General features: G+C 35.5%; 1 protein-coding gene across 8 annotated transcripts in view; it reads right to left on the minus strand.

Annotated features, from left to right (window-relative positions):
• Positions 1 to 22096, minus strand: part of DMD (dystrophin) — a 1147932-nt gene that overhangs the window by 168971 nt on the left and 956865 nt on the right. For all 8 annotated transcript variants that reach the window (XM_041399749.1, XM_041399747.1, XM_041399750.1 and 5 more), the window contains 3 exons: positions 19980 to 20136; positions 12693 to 12813; positions 11755 to 12023 (listed from right to left, as the gene is read on the minus strand). In XM_041399749.1, the coding sequence (XP_041255683.1) occupies positions 11755 to 12023; positions 12693 to 12813; positions 19980 to 20136 (547 nt within the window). The remainder of the gene's footprint in view (positions 1 to 11754; positions 12024 to 12692; positions 12814 to 19979; positions 20137 to 22096) is intronic.

Consider the following 22096-nt stretch of genomic DNA (forward strand, 5'->3'; position numbering starts at 1 on the left):
TACAGTGTTGAACTGTCCCAGGACAGTTTAACAGTCTCCATCTTTTTAGTTCCAAATAATTTAGTTTCTTCTTTGAGGGGTTTAGTGTAGTCTGATTCAAATTTCATTGAAACCTGGGTTTGTCAGCCTCCAGCTCAATATGCTACACTTAGCTTGCTTTTAAATTCACCCTGTATTTTTATTGGATTGTAGTGCTCCTGGGGACAGGCGGTGTTGAGACAAAATGGATTTCAGCTGATTTAATTTTCCATCCTATATATTTTTATAAACTCAGAAATGACCAAGCAAGAGAGCACTACAGTAGAATATAAATCCTCTTCTGGGATAAAAATAGTTCAAACAAAAAACATCAGGGGAGGAAGAAAATCAAATTCCCTTTAGGTTCTCTCCCATTTTCAATTCTGTATTTCTAAATCAGTAAAACATTACATTTTTCAAAAGTTATTTCCTGCAATTTGGAAGACTAGCTCAGTATTTCTTTAAAAATAAGGTTATTAGAATTTGAATAGATGAAACGAAAAATGAACTAATGCCAGGTATTAATTTTCTTCTTTTCTGAATTCTCAAGGAAAAAAGCTACAATTTGTAGCAATGTTATTTCTAGCTGAAAATATTTATTTATTAGGATGCCTAATATAGTGAACAGAAGCACACTAATAAATAGATGCACTTATCCTGAAACACAGATCACTAGGTTATTATAATTTTTGATCTATTTATTTATTTATTTAAAATCAACAGCTGATATACAGTTTTATGATTCTTGAACAAATACAAGCTATGCTACTGCCTTGCCATTTATTCTGAAATTGTGTTCTCCTCCATGGAGGGGGGAAAAGTAAATAAGCAAATTTAGATTGTAATTCTCTATACAAGAACAAGTCTAACCATGTCATGGCAGAGCCCATGACTACTGAAGTGTTATTAACACTCCACACCAATTTTTCCATATAATCAAAGTCAATTACTCAGTTGCTTTGCAACCAAGAAGAGATTAAATACCTGGGAACTGTAAATAACTAGAAGGATTTAGAAGTGTGATCTGAAAGTCTAACAATCACTACACCGAGGTCACAAGAAACATAAAAGAAATTTTGCAAAGGAAAGTTTCCCTTTAGTACGGTTTCATAGTCAGCATTATTAAAGCTAAAAACACTTGCAAAGTATATATGCTCAGGTTGTAGACTCAGTGAAATTGTTTTTATATCATTAATAACACAGTATCTGTTGCTATTAGTTAATTTGTAAACAATTTATGTTAGATATACAAACAGAAAAGGTTGAATAATAACCTGTGTTCACCACCCAAAGCTCTTTCAGGTTATAGCGGCTCCTTGTCCTCAGAAAATAGTTGCTACAAAGCAAATCTCTATTGTGCTGTAAGGCAGCATGGCATTTTAAAGGCAAATGCACTACTTCACTGACTCTCCCAGTTTTGGCCAGGACAGAGCTGTTTTTCTCACTGTAGTCATGTGAGAGAGAGGGGAAGGGCTGGGCAGAGGCTGGGCTGGGGGTTGTGCACAGGATGGAGCTGCTGGCCTCATGGATGAGCCTAGGTTGTATTCCATACTCCATACCTTCCATGTCATTACTGAGGGGTGGAAACTGGGATCCTCACTTCTGGAAGAAACCTGGGCTGTTGGCTGGGGTGGGGGAAAAAGGGCACCATGGAGGGTCTGGAGCCATTTTTGCCTTTTGTCTTGGTGGTCAGGCCAGTGATATCCAGATATTCACTTGCCCAGTGAATATCCTTTTTTGTATGTAAATCACACAGTCTTTTGTATACTTTTGCTATTAATGTTGTTGCTGTTCCTGTTAGTTTTTCTTATTTCATTGCTGTTTTGAAATAAATTCTCCTTAATTCAGAATATCTGGTTTTGTCTCCCTCTTATGGAGAGGAGGGTGAGGGGGAAGGGAACACTTTCAGTGGGATTCATTTTCCAACTGGGTTTTAAAACCAGCACACTGACAAAAAAAAAAAAAAAAAGGAAAGCAGTTTAAACCAGAAAGATTGCAACACCTGTATCATAACATAACAAAACACCTCAAGCTTCCAGCTATCAGCAGGTGGATGCTGTAGCTCGGGAGGAAAAATATGGATACATACAAAAGCTTAGCTTAGAGACTACTAAAACACAGATTGTTTTCTGACACTTGACCAACATTAAACAATTCAGACAATAAGCTTCAGGAATTCCTCATTTTTTCTAACAAAAAGCTAATAGAGATCTTAAAAGAAATCTTTCCTTTCTTCTCATATGTCTTTAAGTTTACCCAGTAGGTATTTCATAATGTTTAGCCTCATAAAGTTGATAATTACTACCTGTAGTAAGCGGGATAAAATTTTTCATAGAGTTTAAGGCCAAAAGAAGTTATTCCAGTCCAGTCAGTCTCGAATATCCAGAAGAATGTAGGTCAAATGGACCTGCAGCTTTGTTGAAAGCTCTGTGTTCTAGCTCTTGAATTAAGATTGAAATTCCCATCTCCACCTTTTTATCACCACTGTTTGATGTGTGTGGAGTGGGTGGGCATGGGTGAAACACCAGGTCAACACAGAATCACAGGATGGCTTGGGTCAGAAGGGACTTTAAGATCACCTATTGCCAACCCTTCTGCCATGGACTGGGAACCTTCCACTAGACCAGGTTGCTCAGAGCTCCATCCACCCTGGCCTTGAACACTTGCAGGGATGGGGCAAACTGTTCCAGTGTCTCACCACCTTCACAGTAAAGAGTTTCCTCATAATATCTAATCTAAATCTCCTCTCTTTAAGTTTGAAGCCATTATCCCTTGGCCCATCACTACATGCTCTTGTAAATAGCCTGTCTCCATCTTTCCATCTTTCCTGGAAGGCCACAATTAGATTACCCTGAAGCCTTCTCTTTTTGCAAAGAGAAGCACAATCCCAAGTCTCTCAACCTTTCTTTTGTGCTAAGGGTGGTGATTGAAGAGATGCTGTATCCCTTTATTCATTTTGGCAGCCTCTGGATTCACTCCAACAGCTCCCTGTCCTTCGTGTGCTGGGAGCCCAGAGCTGGATGCAGCCCTGCAGGAGGGGTGTCACCAGAGCAGAGCAGAGCAGAGCAGAGGGGCAGAATCCCCTCCTCACCTGCTGCCTACAGGGCTTTGTTTGTTTTTTCTGGGCTGTAAGTGCCCATGGCCAGCTCATGTCCAGCCTCTCACCCACCAGCAATCCCAAACCCTTCTCAGCAGGGCCACTCTCGATGTGTTCATTCCCAGCCTGGATAGATACCAGGGGTTGCCCTGACCCAGGTGCAGCACCTTGCACTTTTTAAACCATATGAGATTCCCACGGGCCTACTTGAGGTGTAAATTCCTAGACTTCTTACATCTGGTAAGAACATCTTTCAACAGTGCCAGAGAAGGAATTCAGTTGTAACAGCAGCTTTTAGCAACCACAAGTGACAGTGATTTACTTTTTAAGCTAATGTAGGAAGAAAGAATATTAAAATGAAATGCTGAAAAGGAGACACTTCAATAAAACTTAAAAAGTTAAACACATTTTGGGTTTCTAAAACAGCACCAGACACAGCCTGGGCAACTATTATGAGCAGTGCCTACCTTTCCAGGCATTCAGGCTGAAATCCTTCTGGGTGGCTGCCCTGCCATGTCTTTAGGGGGAGAAGGCTGTGGCTCTGGGAAATGGGCAACAGTGGCTCCTGCTGTGACTGACGAAACTATAATTCTTAACGCAATGAGTAATTGAACAAAATAATCCAGTGAGTAATTGAACAAATAAAACAATTTTCAGGTAAAAATAAGAATAATTTGAGTGGCATTGCTGTCTGGACAAATTAGTTTCACTGATTCAATGGCCCTATTTGTAAATGGAGGATAATACTTCTATTGCAGTCTTGGAAAGAAGCTGAGAAAATTAACTCATACTATCTGGAACATGAGAAGCACTACAAAAGTGCTAAGTAACAATTATAAAGTTTTATTATGGGCTAACCTTTGCCAAAAAAAAATGAAATAAAACTCTATTTGGTCTTAAATTTATAAAGATGAAAATGAGAAATGTGTAACTACTGGGCCCCTGATAAACATTCCAGGCAATCTAACATTCATTGCACTCCCTACATCAAGCAGTCCCTAGACAATTACTGGGTACCAGCACAGGAGCTTGATAAATTGATTTTACTTTGCTCATTGATTTTCCCATGTCATAGAAACAATATCATTACAGAATCTACACACTTGATTGTTCCCAAGAATTTATTTTGTCAATGTTTTCAGAAATGATTTCATTAGAAACACAGTACTGACAGATTTTTTCATGGGAAAAAAATTGCCTCATCACAGAAGCAAACAACATTAAAATTAATTTTTGGTACTCTTCCCTTTTCCCTCCTCTCCTGTCTCAGGGAATGTCCATGTGTCTGGTTATACAATAATTTCTGGTATATCCTTTTTCCTTGCATAGTAGTAGACTATATATAAAAAGATATCAGAGTTATGTTATAAATACTCCTTAGATATAATTTTGCTCCTTTAGCCACACAGCTCCCTGTGCCACACTCACTTAGGAAAGCCTGAATAAAATGGTCCCATAGTAAGAAATATGTTGCTTGCATTGTACTTTTTTTCCCCTCTTGGCTAAATATTTACATTTCCAGGTCATAAGAAAAAGAAGGCTTTTGAACAGAACCAAAATAGTTCAAGAGCATCTTTGATTTAATGTCATGTCTTGGAATGTTAATACTTCACCATCAGACTAATATCTATGCGTGCTGCATTTATATGGCAAACTTGAAACAAAAAGCAATGCTAAATGTCAGAGTCCCTGCTATAACCATGCCACTTAGCTACTTAAAAATTAATGTTTAATTCTCCCTCTAAAAGCTCAAGTCTTATTCTTCCCTCTGATAAACTGATAAAGAGAAATCTCTTAAAAATGTTCTGGTCTGACCTCAATTCTGAACTTCAGAGGCATAAAACAACAGACAAGTCTTTATACACGTATTAGTCAGTTCTCTCAGCAGGGTAACAGAAACCAAGATCAGAGATTGCCAATACTTAAAAAGTCAAAATCTGCCTGCAGATGTGCATGCTGAATTCCCACTGAAATCAGCAGGGTGAATTCATACAAGGAAAAATTTGGCTCTAAATGAAATATGTTGATCTAATAATAGCATCTTCTACCAAACTGGGTTGGAGGTAGAAAAGATTTCCACCTTGACTGGTCACCTTTTTAGAGCTCAAGAATTTTCCTGCACTAGTTGTCAGGGAAAACTATCAGTATTTTTTAGCCCAAACATCCTTAATCAAAGAGAAAATAGTTAATATGCTCTATTAATAATTGTGTTAATACAGTTAACACAAATCTGATAGAAATTAGGTTAAATTGGAACAGCTCTTTTCCATGTGCTTGTTCTTTGTAAAGTGGTCTACAAGTGCTCCTTACACTAGCTGTGATTCCTCCAAAAGTTATTTAAAGAATACTCATTTTTGATTCTTTGTTAGCAGAGCAATGCTACTTTTTCAGTATCACAATTATGCTACTGTTTCCCAATACGTAGTATGGTGAAGAGCAGCTGTAATTTTAAAAGACAAGGATTTCACTTCTCTGCCTGCTCAGCATCATTCTTATTATTCCTATGTAAAAAAAGATTTTGGATTCTTCCTTTAAACAGGTAGCTTGATATAGACAAAAAAACCTATGTAAGCCAGTCTCTGTAAAAAACTATAGATACAGTGGTAGCATCTAAAGTTGAGACAAGAAACATATAACTTATTGCAAAAGAAGTCAGCAGAGGGAATGATTGTTTGCTTCAGGTGTTTAAAATGGATTTAGATTTAGGCTATTACCATAACAAACTCTCCAATCTTATCTGTCTGATTACATAGAAAGAACATAAGGCAGATTATACTTTTAAATTAAATTTGTATCAGAAAAACTACCTGATTATTATATACTAAACAACCACTTTTGAACATATTTCTTTTTGTGTAAGAAAATAAATTGATTCATAAACTGTTTAAATGAGATTGAGAGACCACAGGACACAACTGAGTAACTTTCATCTCCTACAAGCTAAGCATACCAGAGCTAAAATGTGGTACAAGTACATGACAAAATAGTTCATAGTTTTTAACTGAATTTCATATTTAAGAAAAAACCTTAGCAAATTAAACTTGCCCTCAACAGTGACAACCAAACAACCCTACTAAATTCTCTCTTGTTTAAAAATACATTTTAAAAAAGGGAAAAACAACATACCAGGCTGTCACCAATTCAGTAATGTGGTTAGCTGAAGTGTCTTTGATGTATAAAAACATATTAAAAGTTGACCCATTAACAAATTGAGCAGACTTCAAGTATTTCTTTCGTTATAGCAAACTCCACAAAGTTTTAAATTCACAGGAATATTATATATCGCAAGGACATCTGTAGGATGTCAAAGTGTTCCAGTGAATTTCAGTATGGTTTTGGTTTATTTTAAAATAGATTTTATTATGCTCTTATATATTCTAATGTTTTAATTTTACTAAAACATTTACTCTATTGTTTTAGTTTATTTTAGCAGTACAACAGTTGATGAAGAGTTGATATTTTGTAAATTCTGGTTTCATTGACCATATTTATTTTTAAAACTTAAAGGTCCTCTAGTGTACCATGAGATCATCTCCTCCTTTTACAGCATCTTAGAACAATCTCTAAATTACAAATATTTAACTAGCACAAAATCTGTTTAGAACGATCATCTCTAATTTTCTTCAGAACTGATGGTTGGGTTTTGGAAAGCTGGAAAATTCATTAGTAGGAAATGGTTATTCTGTATATAATAGTTTTAAAATTCCCAGAATCCAGCACAGAACTTATTAGGAGACTCACTTAAGGAAATAGAACATCTTAACCCAGATTGATTACAGCTCTTGGTGGTAACAGCTGGCTTCAAATTAAACTGAAAAAATGTATATGCATTTTAAGCAGTTTAAGAACATGTCATAAATAACTATTGTATGGTCCTATCACAGAATGATGTATATGAAATGGTAAGCTGTAGAGCCATTTGTAACAGTAATTACTTTAGTTATAGTATGAAGAAAACATTAACACTTCCATCTCCTACACTACAGGCAAATAGTTTCCTATTCAATAACAAACCAATGGATGCTGTCATCACCTAATCAAATCATAGTTCATAGTCTAAAAGTCTGGATGTAAAATACTTTAGCATTTTTGTGGTTTTTAAAACTAACAATATTAAGAAGTCTAGACATTGCAGAAACTATCAGTAAAGAAAGAGAATGAAAAATTATCTCAGAAGCTGCTATATTTGCAATGCCATTTTATGTTACAGACTGGACATCATGAGCTCTGGCAACTTCATTTGGTGCATAGCATAATTTATGTTAGCAAAAATTAACAAGAGAATAGGCATCACATTGCAATCTGACCTCTGGTTGGTTTAACAAGGATCTGGCACTGCTATTGATATAAAGCTGATTGGAAATTCTGATTATCAATACATCTTCCAGGTCATTATTTCCTGCATAGATTCTATTGATCTATTTAAAACTGATCTCCAGTACACATCTCCATTACAGCTCCAGGCAAAAATCTTTTTTTTTTTTTTTTTTTTTTTTTATTTTTTTTTTTAAAAGGCTAGAAAATTATCAGTTGCCCAAGCATTTAAAATAATTTTGGGATGAAAACATAAATTAAAAATTCAACAACTCTGTGGTCAGAATCTCCATATTAGGCAGCTGACAGCACAGTTCCCTCATAATAGCACTGTAAGAGTTCACTTTGATGAAATACCTCTTTGCAGCACAGCAGTAGCTGAACAGTACCAATGTGGACTACAGAAGAATATATAATACTTTAAATATGATGATGATGAACTAACTACCCCCATTTAGTGTTCTGAAATTGAGGTTGCTGATTTAGTATTAAAATGCTTGTAATAGTATGGAATTTCAATCTTTGCAAATCCATTTACATTCCTTTTATGTCTGGATATGAACATGACTGAAACTCAGCTAATTATTTGAATTGGTTGCCTTACTTTTGTCTCATTTTGTCTCATCATAGGAAAGATGACTAGGGACAAAAAGATTGTCCCCAGTCCCCGCACACAGTGTGTCATTTTGGAGTAGATGATGAGCAGATCAGTGATCAGTTCATTTTTCATTTATGAATAACTGCAAACTCTATTTGTTTTACAAATAAATAAATTTCAGGCTGAAATTTTCCAATGAACATTGGAAAATTGACATTGTCAGTGACATACAATTGACTTCAACTCTCAATTAGGCTGAAGAAAGTCTGAAATAAACAGCATATAATTCAACAAGAAATTGTATTTAAATTGTAAATAGGCTTTGAAAAAAGAATGAAAAAGGATATTTGAATATGTATGATATAATGTAACAAGAATGAATATTCTTGTTACATTAAATATATAAAGTCCATAATTATACACAAAGTCCATGCAACTGCTTTAATCATAACTATAAAAGTGAATCTGCAAGGATGACCAGCAGTTCTTAAGCAGCAAGACTAAGACATTAATGAAAATTCCTTGCAGAAAGGTACAAGACTTATGTCACCAAATTCTGTTCTGCTTTTCACAGTTATCAATCATTATACTGAGTCAAGGTGCCCTCTTTTTGTGACAGTGAGGGAGAACTAATTATCCTATAGCAGACTGGAGTTAATTGAAAAAAAAAAAGTCCACGTGATTCTACATGAATAGCCCTTTATTTGGAAGGTGTTCTAGAGATATGCACTTCTATTTTGAACTAAAGAAACCACAGACACTACTGCCCACTCTTCATTATTTTTGTTGAGTTTTTTTTTGTTGTTGTTGTTTTTTTTTTTGTTTTGTTTTGTTTTGGGTTTGGTTTTGTTTGGTTGTTTTGTTTTGTTTTGTTTTACGGAGGTTGCAAAAGAAAAAAAAAATAGGATGTAGTTATACTCATGGAGTCTAGAGGCTCTGCTGTTTATGACAGAAAACTGAAGCAGTTATATTGCTGCTAGTGATATGTTAAAATATCACTGGCAGAAAAAAGTGCTTTGCATACTCCTGAGTATGTTGAGAGTAGCCGAACTACCTTTAGCTAAAAATAAACCACACCATTAAAATTGGCTTCTCAGTTGCAAAACTCTGTGCACAACATCTCAAAACAATGGCTTTTAATTTAAGAAACCTAATTTTCCAGAGTGGAAAAGTACAAAAACCTGAAACTTCCTACGGGTACTAATTTCTGTTTGTATTTCTCAGCAGCTGTCGGCAGAGAGACAACAAAACAGTGAGGAGGTATCAGCACAACATGCAATGATTGTTGCCTGCTGCTAGCATAATCATTATCACAGTTCTGCATGGCAAAGGAGAATCTTTGGGGAAGAAAGAGAGAGAAATTGGTTCCACCATCAACTCCTGGAACGGGTCTTTGAATAAGATACCAAGTGGATAAGGTAGGCATGATTGCATATCAGTTGCACAGCAGCAAAAGCTTCATATAAAATCTGAGCGGTGGTCTCATGGGATCCTAAGTGTTCCAGGCATGCTGATGAAAAGAACACTTTGTTAGTGATTACAAGGAGAAAGCATCATTGAATTTGCTGCAGAGGGGAGTAGAAGTCATAAGCCATGTCTAAAATATGACCTGAGCTACAATCAAACTGATCAGGCAATGGATATTAAGGGACTAATAATAGATTCATTTGAGCTTGAACTGAATTTAAGACAGTTAAATTATGGTTTCTGGACAGAAAGATATACTTGGAAGGGAGACAGAAAGAGTGTATATTATTAAGAAAGTAAGGCACATTTCAGCCTGCAGATAACACCACTCATATGAGAGAAGAAAAAAGAGAGAATAACAGATGACAGCAGAGAAGTCTGAAGAATAGTTTGGTTCTAGATACCCTCTAGTCTAGGTTGCATCCTTTGGAGCATCCTTCTTACAGCCAGAGAAGAACACCAATTTGTACATTAATTCAGATGAAGCATGTGTAATAATAATATCACAACATCAATACTGATCCAACAAGGATCCACTATTTAGTATGAGTTCAAAGTTATACCATGACCTTATCAGCTCCAGCAACTCTAACTAAAGAGGACAGTGACAAATGACACTAAGTTAAACACATTCCCCAGGAAGTTATTAATCAGGTTAGGTTTGGGAAAACTATTGTAATCCAAATTAAGAGAAGGATTTGTAAAAAATGCAATTGCATATGATCAATGTTTTGAAGATCTATTCAGAAGATGTTTGGGTTTCTTAGATGTATAGAGAGAAATTAGGTACCTTGCCTCATACTGTAATATCAGTCATGATGCTCATCATAAAAACCAGAGCAAGGATCAGACATAGATAATGTTTCAATTGGATAATGTTTGGCTGATAATATAGTCAATAAAGAAAAAACCTTACTTTTTACTAACAACTTTTAACTCAAGGCTATGAAACTTTAACAACTTTAGCTTTTAACTTAAACATTTCCAAAGGAAAAGTATTTAACTATTAAGTGAAGCAATTATTAAGTCATTAATTATGTTAACTAGAACGTATTTATTTTTTTAAACCATAACAGGACTCAGAACTATAATTATGGACTCAACACTCCTGCTCATAGCTTTAGAATTAAGTGACTTGCTTTGTTTTCCAGTAATATCAGAGATTCAGTGCTTCTGTTCAGGATACCTTCTTCAAAATTAAAAAAAAAAACAAAACCAAATCATGGTTGTAATGGCACTTTCTGAGAATTTATAAAAAGATTTCTTCTGTTCATTTATTAATTTAAATGCAGATAAACAAATTTCTCAGCTACTATTTCATTTGTTCTTGTACAGCATCTGCACAGGACGCTCATTAAACTTTCTGTGTGATTAAAACCTGAGGACTTTCATTTTAATAAACCACATTAGATTTTTAGAGGAATATTTTTCTTGCCATTAGTCATTCCACTTCCTCTTTCTTAGATCCTAATATTCATCTAGAGAAAATAACAGTTAGCTCAGGTCTCTTTCAAAATGACTGATGATTCCCATTTATGTGACTGGAACAGAGGCACTTTGTTCTTATCAAAATGGCAGCTGCCTCTATTGTGCTCTGGCTGAAGGAATCCTGTATTATTTATCAAGTCTGTCCATGGCAGTCATGCTGAAAGAGGACAAGTCTGCCCAAGTTTCTCGATAAGCAATGATTTTATGAAACAACCCTTAAAAGCAGATAAGCATTAAGTTATAGAAAATAATGACAAATTTTCCAGGATTGCTGCCTTTTTTTTAAGACTATCTTTAGTTATGAAGCCTATTTATCAAAAAAGACAGAATCAAGTATCACCATCATGAAAAACCACATATTTCAAATTGTATAAATTTTACTCTACAATTATATAGAAACAACTATGTATTCATCATACTTAAGAAAATATAATACAGCAAAAATTAATTCAATAGAATTTTATCATATAGTCTCCTATCTACTTTATTTTGCTTTCTTGAACTGCCAATTTTGCATCTCCTGAGTTGACAGTGAGTGTGCTGAGGATTTTTGCACTTTTTTAGTGCTTTACCCATGTCAGCAGTGAACATTCTCAAGGAGGATCCCATTGCATTTTAACTTCTGAAATCATAAAACTATTTATATGCACTTTTGAATATAAATCACTGTGATGCAAATATATCAATTTCTCACTCTAAAAGATAATTGCTTATAAAGAGATTCATACAAAGAACTATTTTATACTCAGAAATACTGCCATATGTCAAGTACCTTGACTTTTTCCAAGTGATCCTGCAGAGAGTCGATGAGCAGATCCCCCACTGGCTGCCAGGACCCCTTGAATGCCTCAGCCTGGCGCAGCTTCAGGTCCAGCTCATCCATGGCCTCCTGAAGGCCCTGCAGTCTTTCAAGAGCATCGTCTATCTTCTTTTGCCAATCAGCAGACTGTAGATTCAGCTTATCCCACTCAGTTCTGACCTCATCTGCTTGCCTTTGCAGAAGTTTGTTGACATTGTGGGCTCTCTCCTCAGGTGACAGATCTAAATGTGAAAGTGGAGAGGCTTTTAAGACATACTCTGTCTTACAACTAACACAGTTGCCACCTGGATAGGTTAAAATCTCAGTAAGAAACTCTTCATAACCAAAAGCACCTGTGAAATTTGCTTTATTAATGTATTCTTGTTTCAAAATATCTTAAAAAAACCTCAAATCTTGCCACCATAAAAATCAGCAAAATCTGCATTTAAGTACATAAAGGTATTTTGAAACATGCAAGGTGGAGATAGAAGTTTATCAGCTGATTCAGCACAATTTTTCTGCACATAGATAAATATTAATGACTGTGAAGCTTTTGCTGCAATTAGGTGGATTTGGGATCTCCTGTGGTACTGAGACTACAAGGTGAATTTTAGCTTAAATTGCAGCTTTGAGCCCTCAAATGAGGCTATAATTATAGACAGGTCCTGAAGGTTTAAAGGCAGTTTCAAAATCTGCTTATAAATATGCATGTCTATTTAGTACCACAGTGTTCAGAAGGATTGCTAAGGCTTGCTTTCATCTATATTTTTAGCTTAGTTTCTGAACACTGGCATTCAGCTCGGAGTGTAAAAGGAATGCTTTCAGAGAGGCTGGCAGGATTTATTTAATCATCGCTGATCATCACTGATCCTCCCAGCAATGTGTTATTACCCTGCTCTTGCTTCAATTACCTCTGGGCTCTGGGCAGACCTTCTCCACTGCCTCCACGGGCTGCTCAGCCAGGAAGATTCGCACAGTCTCAAGGGCACTCCTGATAACAGGTTCTTTTGTTTTTAGCTCCCTCTTGAAAGTCTAAGAAACAAAATTATTGTAAGTGGATCTATAAGGAAATACCAAGTCAGAATAGCAATGTCAGAACAAAATTTCCAGCAACAGCTTCCACATGTGTATGACAAGAAGCAATAAAACACACAGACACACACAAATGAAAATATTTAGCTTTTGCTTAACCTGAAATCACATTGTATTCAAAAGATCTGTCAGCATGCTGCATTTTTCTTTCTTCAGCAACAGCTCCTTTTACTCTCTTCTACACCCTGCTTTTAAAGGACCATGAGTAAGTTACTCAAGATTAGTATTAGAAGCTTTGGTAGGTCACTGAAAGTACACATATCTCAGTATTTATTTATTTCTCTATTTTTGTTAATGAGAATATAAGAGTCTATTAGACTGATTCCAAATGGACACCACACAAAAATGCAGATGAAACCCAGCTTGTAGGTTGAATTTTGCATTGGTTCTTCTGCATGTTGCAGTGAATTTATCTATATGGTCCTTACCACTCTTTTATTTGAATATTTTTTCTATATTTATGAAACATTTTTGAATGCATACAGTTTCAAGCAGCATAGAGGTAAAATATGCAGGTAATTTAATAGTACAGTGTAACACAAAACACAATACTGCAAAAAGGAGAGCCATATGCCATGGGCAGAAAACTGATATTTTACTGCAGGGATTAGAAATTTCTCTTTACAATACCAGCATTATATAAGTTTGTAATGTAATAAATGCACCAATTCAGTCAAATTAATTATTAAACAAAATTTGTATTTATATGAGAACTAATGAAGGATTATAAATTCAATATTACAAAGTTAATTACACTTTGAATTATATTTGATATGTGACTCTCTGTACAGGAAATACCAACCAGAACTAATAGTGGGATCATGTACAGTTTATAATATGAGAACTCAAAGGCAAAATGTTCTTAACACATTTCAGGAAAGTAAACTTCAGGAAAAAACTACATTATTCTACTATAAATATTTAAATACACTTTTTATTAAATGGTCAAGAACTGACCATAAGTTTTGTAGCTGTTCTTGGAAAAACCCTTAAGCAAAGTCTGCTTTGTTGAAGGAAATAACAAAGAAAAAAAAAATCTTCATTTTGTGTCAAGGTCAATAATGGGACTGGAATCTTTTCACAGAATCTGCTATAATAAAAGAATCTGTCATTTGATTAATACCTGAGCTAAAGGTTTAATACAATCAAGTTAACCTTTAAAAACAATACCAATTTTCACAAATAAAGAAGTGCACTGGGTATTAACAAGTAAACTACTACTGGACTTTTTTTTTTCCATAAAAACTGAGTGGAGCTACTACAAGGTTGAAAGAAAAATGTTGAACTTAGACATTTTTAGGTTTATAATTCTTATAATTTATACTCGACTTTTGCATGAAGTGTGATAGAAAGAAGAAATATAATAAGGCTTTTCCATGCCTCTAAATGAGGAAAATCTATTCCTTTAATTAGCCTTTGTGTTCATCTCACATCATTCTGTCCCACTAGAATGGTGTGGCAGGTCTGCAGGACAAGTGAGCCAGCAGGAAGCATAACTTAAAATCCAGCACAGTAATTTCCATGGACTGTGTGCTTTGCTCTCTGCTGACAGTGTTAAAAGTAACATCAACAGTCAAAACCACTTAAACCAGTGTTTTTTAAACATTAAATGGTGCAACAGCTTAAAGATAGAATATACTTTAGAAATGTTTCCAAAGATGTATTATTTTTCAGAAATGTCTGTGCCCCAAACCAGTCAAAAAGGAAGCACTTGCACAAAGGTGCGTTCTGCAAACACACACCAGCAGGAGGAAGGAGTCACCGATATTCCAGGGGAACACAGAAATACACTGATGTGGAAAATAGTTAAAAGGCAGAAACACCTCTGAACTATGCATTTGGGAATGAGTAGTTCTTCTGTAAGGACTGCTGCTGCTGTAGACAGGCCACCCCTGGCTATATGCACACCAGGAGAAGGACAAAAAATAACTTCTTTCAACTTGTACTGTTTTTGCAGAAAACTGCAGCAATCAAATACATCGAGTGGTGTTATCTTTCCAGAAGAGGTTTAAAGCCACAGTCTTCCTGTAACTCTTGTGCAGATGAAGGAGAACATATACACCCTGAATCCCATAAAGCCTTTGGGCAGGAATCATTGTAACTTCCTCAAAACAATAGAGAAATGCTAACAGGAACTTCTGGCTTTGCGCAATTTGTATTTTGTCACAAACAGAAAAGGCGCCTTCTTTATTAATATAGGAAGACTGAGCCAGTGTCAAACTTTTTTCCCCTCAACTTTTCCAGTCTGAATGTTGGAGCTGGCGGAGGCAATTCTAGTCTGTAAATCCTGAGTTATAGAATAATACACAGTATTTACAGTCCTCATCTCCTTCCCTAGTTTTGGTCTGCAGATTTCTACCAAGTAAAAATATATTTCAATTAAAGAAATTTAAAAGGAGAGGATGAAAAAAACATGAGACTGAAGCAGTAGCACAGAACAGCATAAAAAATAATGAATGCTCATTTCATACTAACCCATTAAAAGAAAAAAAAAAGTTCTTACTGTATGAAGATAAAGCTGCTTTTTGGATTAAAGTTTTATTGTGATATATGTATACACTACCAGTAAAAATCATAACTAGCAACATTTTTTCTTTTTTTTGGAGGGAAAAAAAAGAATTTCTCTATCTAGAGCCCTGACAAATACATCTTTATAATAACTAGGCCATCACTGAAATCAGAATTAGCCTTAAATGAATGTCTAATGTACAAATAATGATTGCAGGCTAATTTCATTGAATTCCTTAACTTCTTCCACACTTCATGGTGACTGTAGAGGAAATCGAATACACATAATGCATGACCTGACAAAAAAGTAAGTAAACTACTTTATTTAAGCATGTCTATTTGTCATCAACACTACAGCAGTAATGGCATTCTGTCCACCATTTTAATAATGCATATATTGATCAGCTTATCTCGGACCTCTACCACCTCATGAGTGTCCTTAAATCTCTTTAAATGAGGAAACAATGATTGCTTAAATAGAAAAATGAAAATATAATGAGAAAAAGAGTTGCATTAGTAAAACTAACATTAATCTCTATTATTTAAAAACTAGGACTTTTTGCTTTCAATATATTTTAAAGAGAAAGAGTACAATTATATTAACTCAACACATGTGCCAAACAGAATGCTTTTCAAAATATGGGGTTTGTCCTAATCATTAAAAGTTGATATCAGCTGTGGATCCATAACTGGTTAATGTATTGAAGCAGGAACTGCACTCCTCCTTAGGCAGTCATTCTACAGATTTTATGTTAAAGGGTTTCCATGGAATTGTTAATAAGTGCCTTCTATGTTCATAAATGCTATTTATGCTGTTAATAAAATCACTACACAGCAAATGAGGCAACTCTTAAAAGAATGAAAGACATAGCAGGGTATCTGCATGATGCCTGAGTTACTTAAATTAGATTAACAGCAACATGCACACAGTTGTTAATTCAATTTCACTAAAGCAATATTTTGATACTTACTAAAAAAAAGAAAAATGTAAGATAATTAAAAAATGTTTTGAAGAACAGGAGTATTTTTTGTCATTGATAACACCACAACCACCACTCCTCCCCACACGTTCTAAGACTGGAATAGAGACAATTTCTTCAGATGCCAAATATTGAAAAAATGACCTACTATATATATAAGTTCAAACAAATAGCAGTTATGTGGGTGTATTTGGGATACATTCCAAATTTCCTTGTCTAAAAAGCATCTCACATTTATAACACAACAATGATTTTAACTGCATGGATAGCCCTGTTCTCAGTTGAGTTCAAGCTCTCCTCTGGCATAGATTCAAGCATTCGAAATTTTCATCTGAATCCTACTCTTAAAATTTTTAAGGCCAATCTTGGCAACTAGGAGCAGTCAAGTGGTAAGAACTGACTTATTTTCATCTCTTTTATGAATCTCTGTGGTATTCCAGATGGTCTTTTGAATGATAGAGAGGTTAAATATGTTTGCTCCTCTTTAAATTTCACCTTTAAGGGAAAAAAATAAAATCAGCTTGCAACACTTCTTTAGAAAAAGGATTCAGACATAAAATCATGTTGGCATTCACTGTGCTATTTCTCAATTGAATCAGCAATACTGCCTTTAAATAGTGTTTCCCTGATGAGGCTTATTCACTTATCAAGTGAAGAATGTAGCTGAGTTCAGTTCCAGCATTACCTGACAAAAACAATCCTTCACAGAAGGAACACCAACCATTGTACTTATGAAGAAAGATCAAAATTGAAAGTTTTAGTCATTTAAAAGGTTGGTCAGATCTGATGGATGCTTCTCTAGTTTACTGAAGACTAATTTTCAGAAGTGACAGAAGAACAAAATGAAGAGTCAGCAGATTCTTTTTCTCAAGATAACACACAAATACTCTTCAGTTTCACATGCAACACCCTGAGATCTGAGCTCTGCTCTTAAGCAAAGGCCCAAACCTCTCAAAAACAGCTTTCCAGTACTGGGCTCTAGTTTTAAGCTAGATAATTGTACACTTGTGAAAACATTTGAAAACATTTTTCTTATTTTCAAAAAACAGCTAAGCTGTTCATTCTGATATAGCTATTGTATATCTGCTTCTTTAAAAGAAACTTTTAGAGTGACAAAGTCCATGGCCAGGGAAAAAAAACAAACCTCAAACCAACCAACCAACCAACCAACCAATCTGTTGCAAACACAGCAACCCAAAGTCAACTTCCATGTTGACTGTTTTCCCTTTTCTGTCAGTGACATTTGAAGATCAGACAAGGTAAATTAATTTCATGTATTCTGTTATGTTCTTTTTTCCTCAGGGAATCAGCATACCTACACTCAAACTTCTGAAGTGCTACAGAATGGGAAAAAGAAAAACAAGTATTTCTAAAAGGAACTAAAACATTCTAGCTTTGATACTAGACAGGATGACCAAAGATCTGCATTATGTACCTGAAAGTGACAGAGAAGTTACAAAAGAGAGCTGAGATCTTTTTTATGAAGTCATTTTGCCCCTACTCATGGTATCTTAATTTTATACAATAATTCTCATCCCTAAAAATTCTAAATACTTCATTTGTTCAGTGTGTGAAAGAGACATCACTTAGTTCATCACTGAAGACTTGCCACCTTTATGATGAATTCTTGGAAACCCTTAAACTGCTTACAGAGCGATATACAACACTAAAATACTATAAGAAGTAATTTCTTTAGAAAAAAAATTTCTTCTGTCTAGGAGAAAATGTTTTCAAATACTTAAATATTATTTAGATGGAAAAAGTTTTGTTGTAACAATTCTATAGAAATCTCTCCCAACTCTTTTGGATCAAGGGTTGCCTTTGGAGAAAGAGTTTATGTCACATTGGGTTAAAGCAACATCTATATTGCTTCTTTCATCCTGATATTCTGGATGGCCTTTAAAACTACTTTATGGAAGTTGCTACTTTATGGCTAAAACAGACCTCCGGCTTCTCTTAACTTTCATGGTTATATATAAAACTTGCCTTAACTTTCTTGGGGGAAAGGTGAAAAAAGGAAACGTCCTGCCCTGTAAAGTCATGGATGTTCTCACCTCACTGTCTCTGTGATAGTGCTTTAAGTCCCACATAAAATTTTGTGAGAAAGACACATCCTACACATCACATCTCCAGAGGGAAGACCTACAAAATGTGATGAAAATGCCCCTTGCAAAAAAGCATTATATTATCTTAGAAAAATTTGCCACTGAGAGAGACAGGTTTTTTTGTTCATCTTTCCCTTTTGCCTTCTCAATCATTCAGTGAAGATAGAGCCTTGACAAACCATATTGACACTACTTGCCATCAGTTTGTTGCAGTAGATGAATGCCTGTGTGTCTATGGAAAAAGCCATGTCTGACTTGTACTTCCTGACTTTTCACAAACTCAGGGTTTTAAAGCAGAAGATATGTTATATGTGCTTTACAAATTTGATCTCACTATGTGTTCCCAAATACGTCTCTCCCCATGAGAAAGGACAATACATTAGAGCAATATTTATATACAGCTATCTGATGAACAAAAAACCCACAGATTCTATTTTGTTTAAAAGCACCATTTCACATTTCTCCATTAAGTAATAAAATCAGAGATTTAGGAACTTCAGAAACAATACGTTTTATGGCAAGTTATGCAAAGAAAGTTACATATATACAGCACAATGCTTTGAGAAGATGATAATTGGATTTGGAATATTCTTTTCTCATGAAATAAAGCTGACAGACTGATAATTTAAATTTTTCAATAAAAATTACATTTGTTTGAAATAATTTTTCAGCTAGCACCCTGAAGCATAATCGGACATCAAACAGGAAGTAAAAACCTCCTATGATGTCATTATTTTAATTAAAGACACATGAGGCTAAAGGAGAGGAGAGCTTGAGTGTATATTGAACAATAGAGGTACTAGAACTGTGATTTCTCATTCAGACCTGAATAGACCTCAATGGCATATGAAATTCAAGACTGTTTAGGTGAAAGCAGACATTGGGTTAGCATCAGACTGGTGTGAGTTGATTAAACACTGTAGACATACTCCAAGCATACCCTCACCACAACAAAAATCAGTGTAAATCTTTGTATGGAGAATTATTCTGAAGTATTATTCTGGAGGTTGCTCATTTGGTGGGTTTAAAAAAAACCAACAAACAACTTCCTGTACAAGTGCTCTATTTAGGTTCTCTTTTAATACCAATCTCAGTCTAGAATGGTCCCCCATAAGAATTTCCATAAGAATTCCCTCATGAAACCAGTTATCACAAAAGTTTCATGGTGCAGAGTTGTGCAGTAGAGCTGATACCAGCTACTCTTGTCACAAATGTTTCCAAAATCCAAACTAGGGTTTCAAAAAGTATACATGAAGTTGGAATGCCTGATCTAGAAAAACAATCAGTAATAATTATATAATCCTCAAAAATTACTGGGTTAGTAACTGTTCTGGCTATGAAATCTGCCTGTCTGTGATAGGTCTCTGAAGATCATGGTTGTTAACGCCTCCTTCTCCAAAAGGCTGATTTTCTCTGCTATGTCTGAAAGCTATAGCTGGAATTCTTTCCAATAAGGACTGGCCTGCAAAGGAAAAAACAATGAGCAAAGGATAATAAAAAACCACCAACATACCCGATGAATATCATTCTGTTTCTGCACAGTGGGAAGATCTCCACCAATGGGTGCTTGCTGTTTTAATTCATCCTCCTTCAACTGCAGCCATGCCAAAAGTTCCTGAAGAGAGAGATGCAACCGCTTCCACTGGTCGGTACTGGCTTCCAAATGGGATCTGAAAGCATGTGTTAAATATAAGATAGATTCAGGCACAGTGGAAGTAAAACCCAGAATGTACAAGCTTATTTACTGAGAAAGATCCTAGTGTTTCATTAAGTTAATGATTTTTGAATTGCTTCAGTAGCTTTGAATTAGATTCTGGCAGCATTGATTTAAATTTGGTTCCATAGTCCTGGCTTTTTTTCACATTTCCTGATTTTGTTTTTGATCAGTTGGGGGTTTTTGCTTTTTAGTTTCCCTCTTCAGCAGTGAGTAATGGCTGTGCTGAATTGTCAGTCTCACTAGAAGTGCACAAATACTATGTAGGACTAGCATGAGAAATGTAGTCGTCACTCAGGATGACTAGGACATTATTTGCCTGAAATGTAGAGAGTACTTCCCCAACTCAGTGAAGAGCAAGCATTTCTCTAAACCATTACACAAACCATTCAACTTACACAAGATCAATTACCTTAATTTTCTAAAATAAGAGAACCAATGCCATTCTTTAAAACAAAGTCATGAGGAAATTGTCAAAGCCAATAGAATCCTCATATACTATCTAGCCAAATGTCAATGTCATTTAAACAGAGGTGTGAATGAAACTATTTGAAACACTGGGAAAATGAAAAGACAAAATATTATTTTATGAAAAAAGGTCTCCATCATAAGAACATTTTCCAAAAATTTCCTCTGTATATGCATAAATGTGGTTTTTTTGGGATCAAGTATTGAGCTTCTAAATTTCAGCAACCGTTTTGTGTGGCTGGACTGACAAAATATTCCATTTTCTCTATACTGTAGATAAACCCCACTAAAATTTTGTCTTTCTGTACTTATGAATATGCAATTTTAAAATTTCTGGTTTGTAAAAAAAAACCCTAATTCACCTCCAAGTAACATAAGAAATCCTCTTAGTAACTCAAACCAAAGGATTATTACATAACAGTAAAGTGAAAAAATGTGCTGGGAAATAAAGTCAAATTTTCTTTTGTTTCGTACATTTCCATTTAAGTTCTAGCTTTGTTCATATAACATTTATCTTCTTCTACAGTCATTGTACATAAAATCATTCTCTTCTGACACCAAGAATTCTACTCCTATACCTTCTATATAATGTTCTATAAAGAAATGTGAAAAATATGGACTCAGCATTTTTGCAAACCATATTACTTAGTTTGGATATGGAAATTGCCGCTTCTCTTCCCCGATCAAACCATAGACCCACTGATAAAACAAAAAGCACGATACAACAGAAATGATGAATTGATCAAGGTATAGACAGTTGCATTTCTCTGAAATGCCCTGTGAATCCTGTCTTCTTTCCAGCCTCTTACATCAGGTAAAGTGGCGAGGAAAGAGAAAGGAAAGGGGCAGATCAGCCACATGCTGACAGAAAATTCAGCTGCTCTCAAAGTGTGTGAGCTAATGCAAAATCTTCTCTTTTTTCAAAGGTAAATGCTACATGTGAAGAATGCACATAGATCCTACACGTGAAGGACACTCATAGATCAGGCCTTTTGGTCTGTTCTCTCACAGGGCACCTGGGAGCTGGGGCAAAACTTCACAGCAGGGGGAGGCCAGTCCTGCAGGCAGTGAAGTCTGGAGAAGGCCTTGCAAGCTAAAACATTTAGATTGTATATATGTTTATATATTATAAATTATTTATACTTAGGGTGGTGAGGCACTAGAACAAATTGTCCAGAGAAGTTGTGGATGCCCCATCCCTGGAAGGGTTCAAGGCCAGGCTGGATGTAGCTTTGAGCAAGTAGAATGTGTCCTTGCCCATGGCAGGGGGTGGCATTGGAGGATCTAAACAGTCCCTGCCAACACAAAACCATTCTTTCATTCTATGATAGCTCTGGAAGGATCAAGGGGGAGAGAAGCTGGGATATTTATGGAGAGCTGCAGGAGGCAACAACCAGAGCAAGGACCACAGGATTTTAGCACAGGAGATAGTTAAGGAGTCAAGTTTC

Source organism: Onychostruthus taczanowskii, unplaced genomic scaffold (assembly GCF_017590055.1).
Source record: "Onychostruthus taczanowskii isolate IOZ18803 unplaced genomic scaffold, ASM1759005v1 scaffold17, whole genome shotgun sequence".
NCBI classification, from domain to species: domain Eukaryota; kingdom Metazoa; phylum Chordata; class Aves; order Passeriformes; family Passeridae; genus Onychostruthus; species Onychostruthus taczanowskii.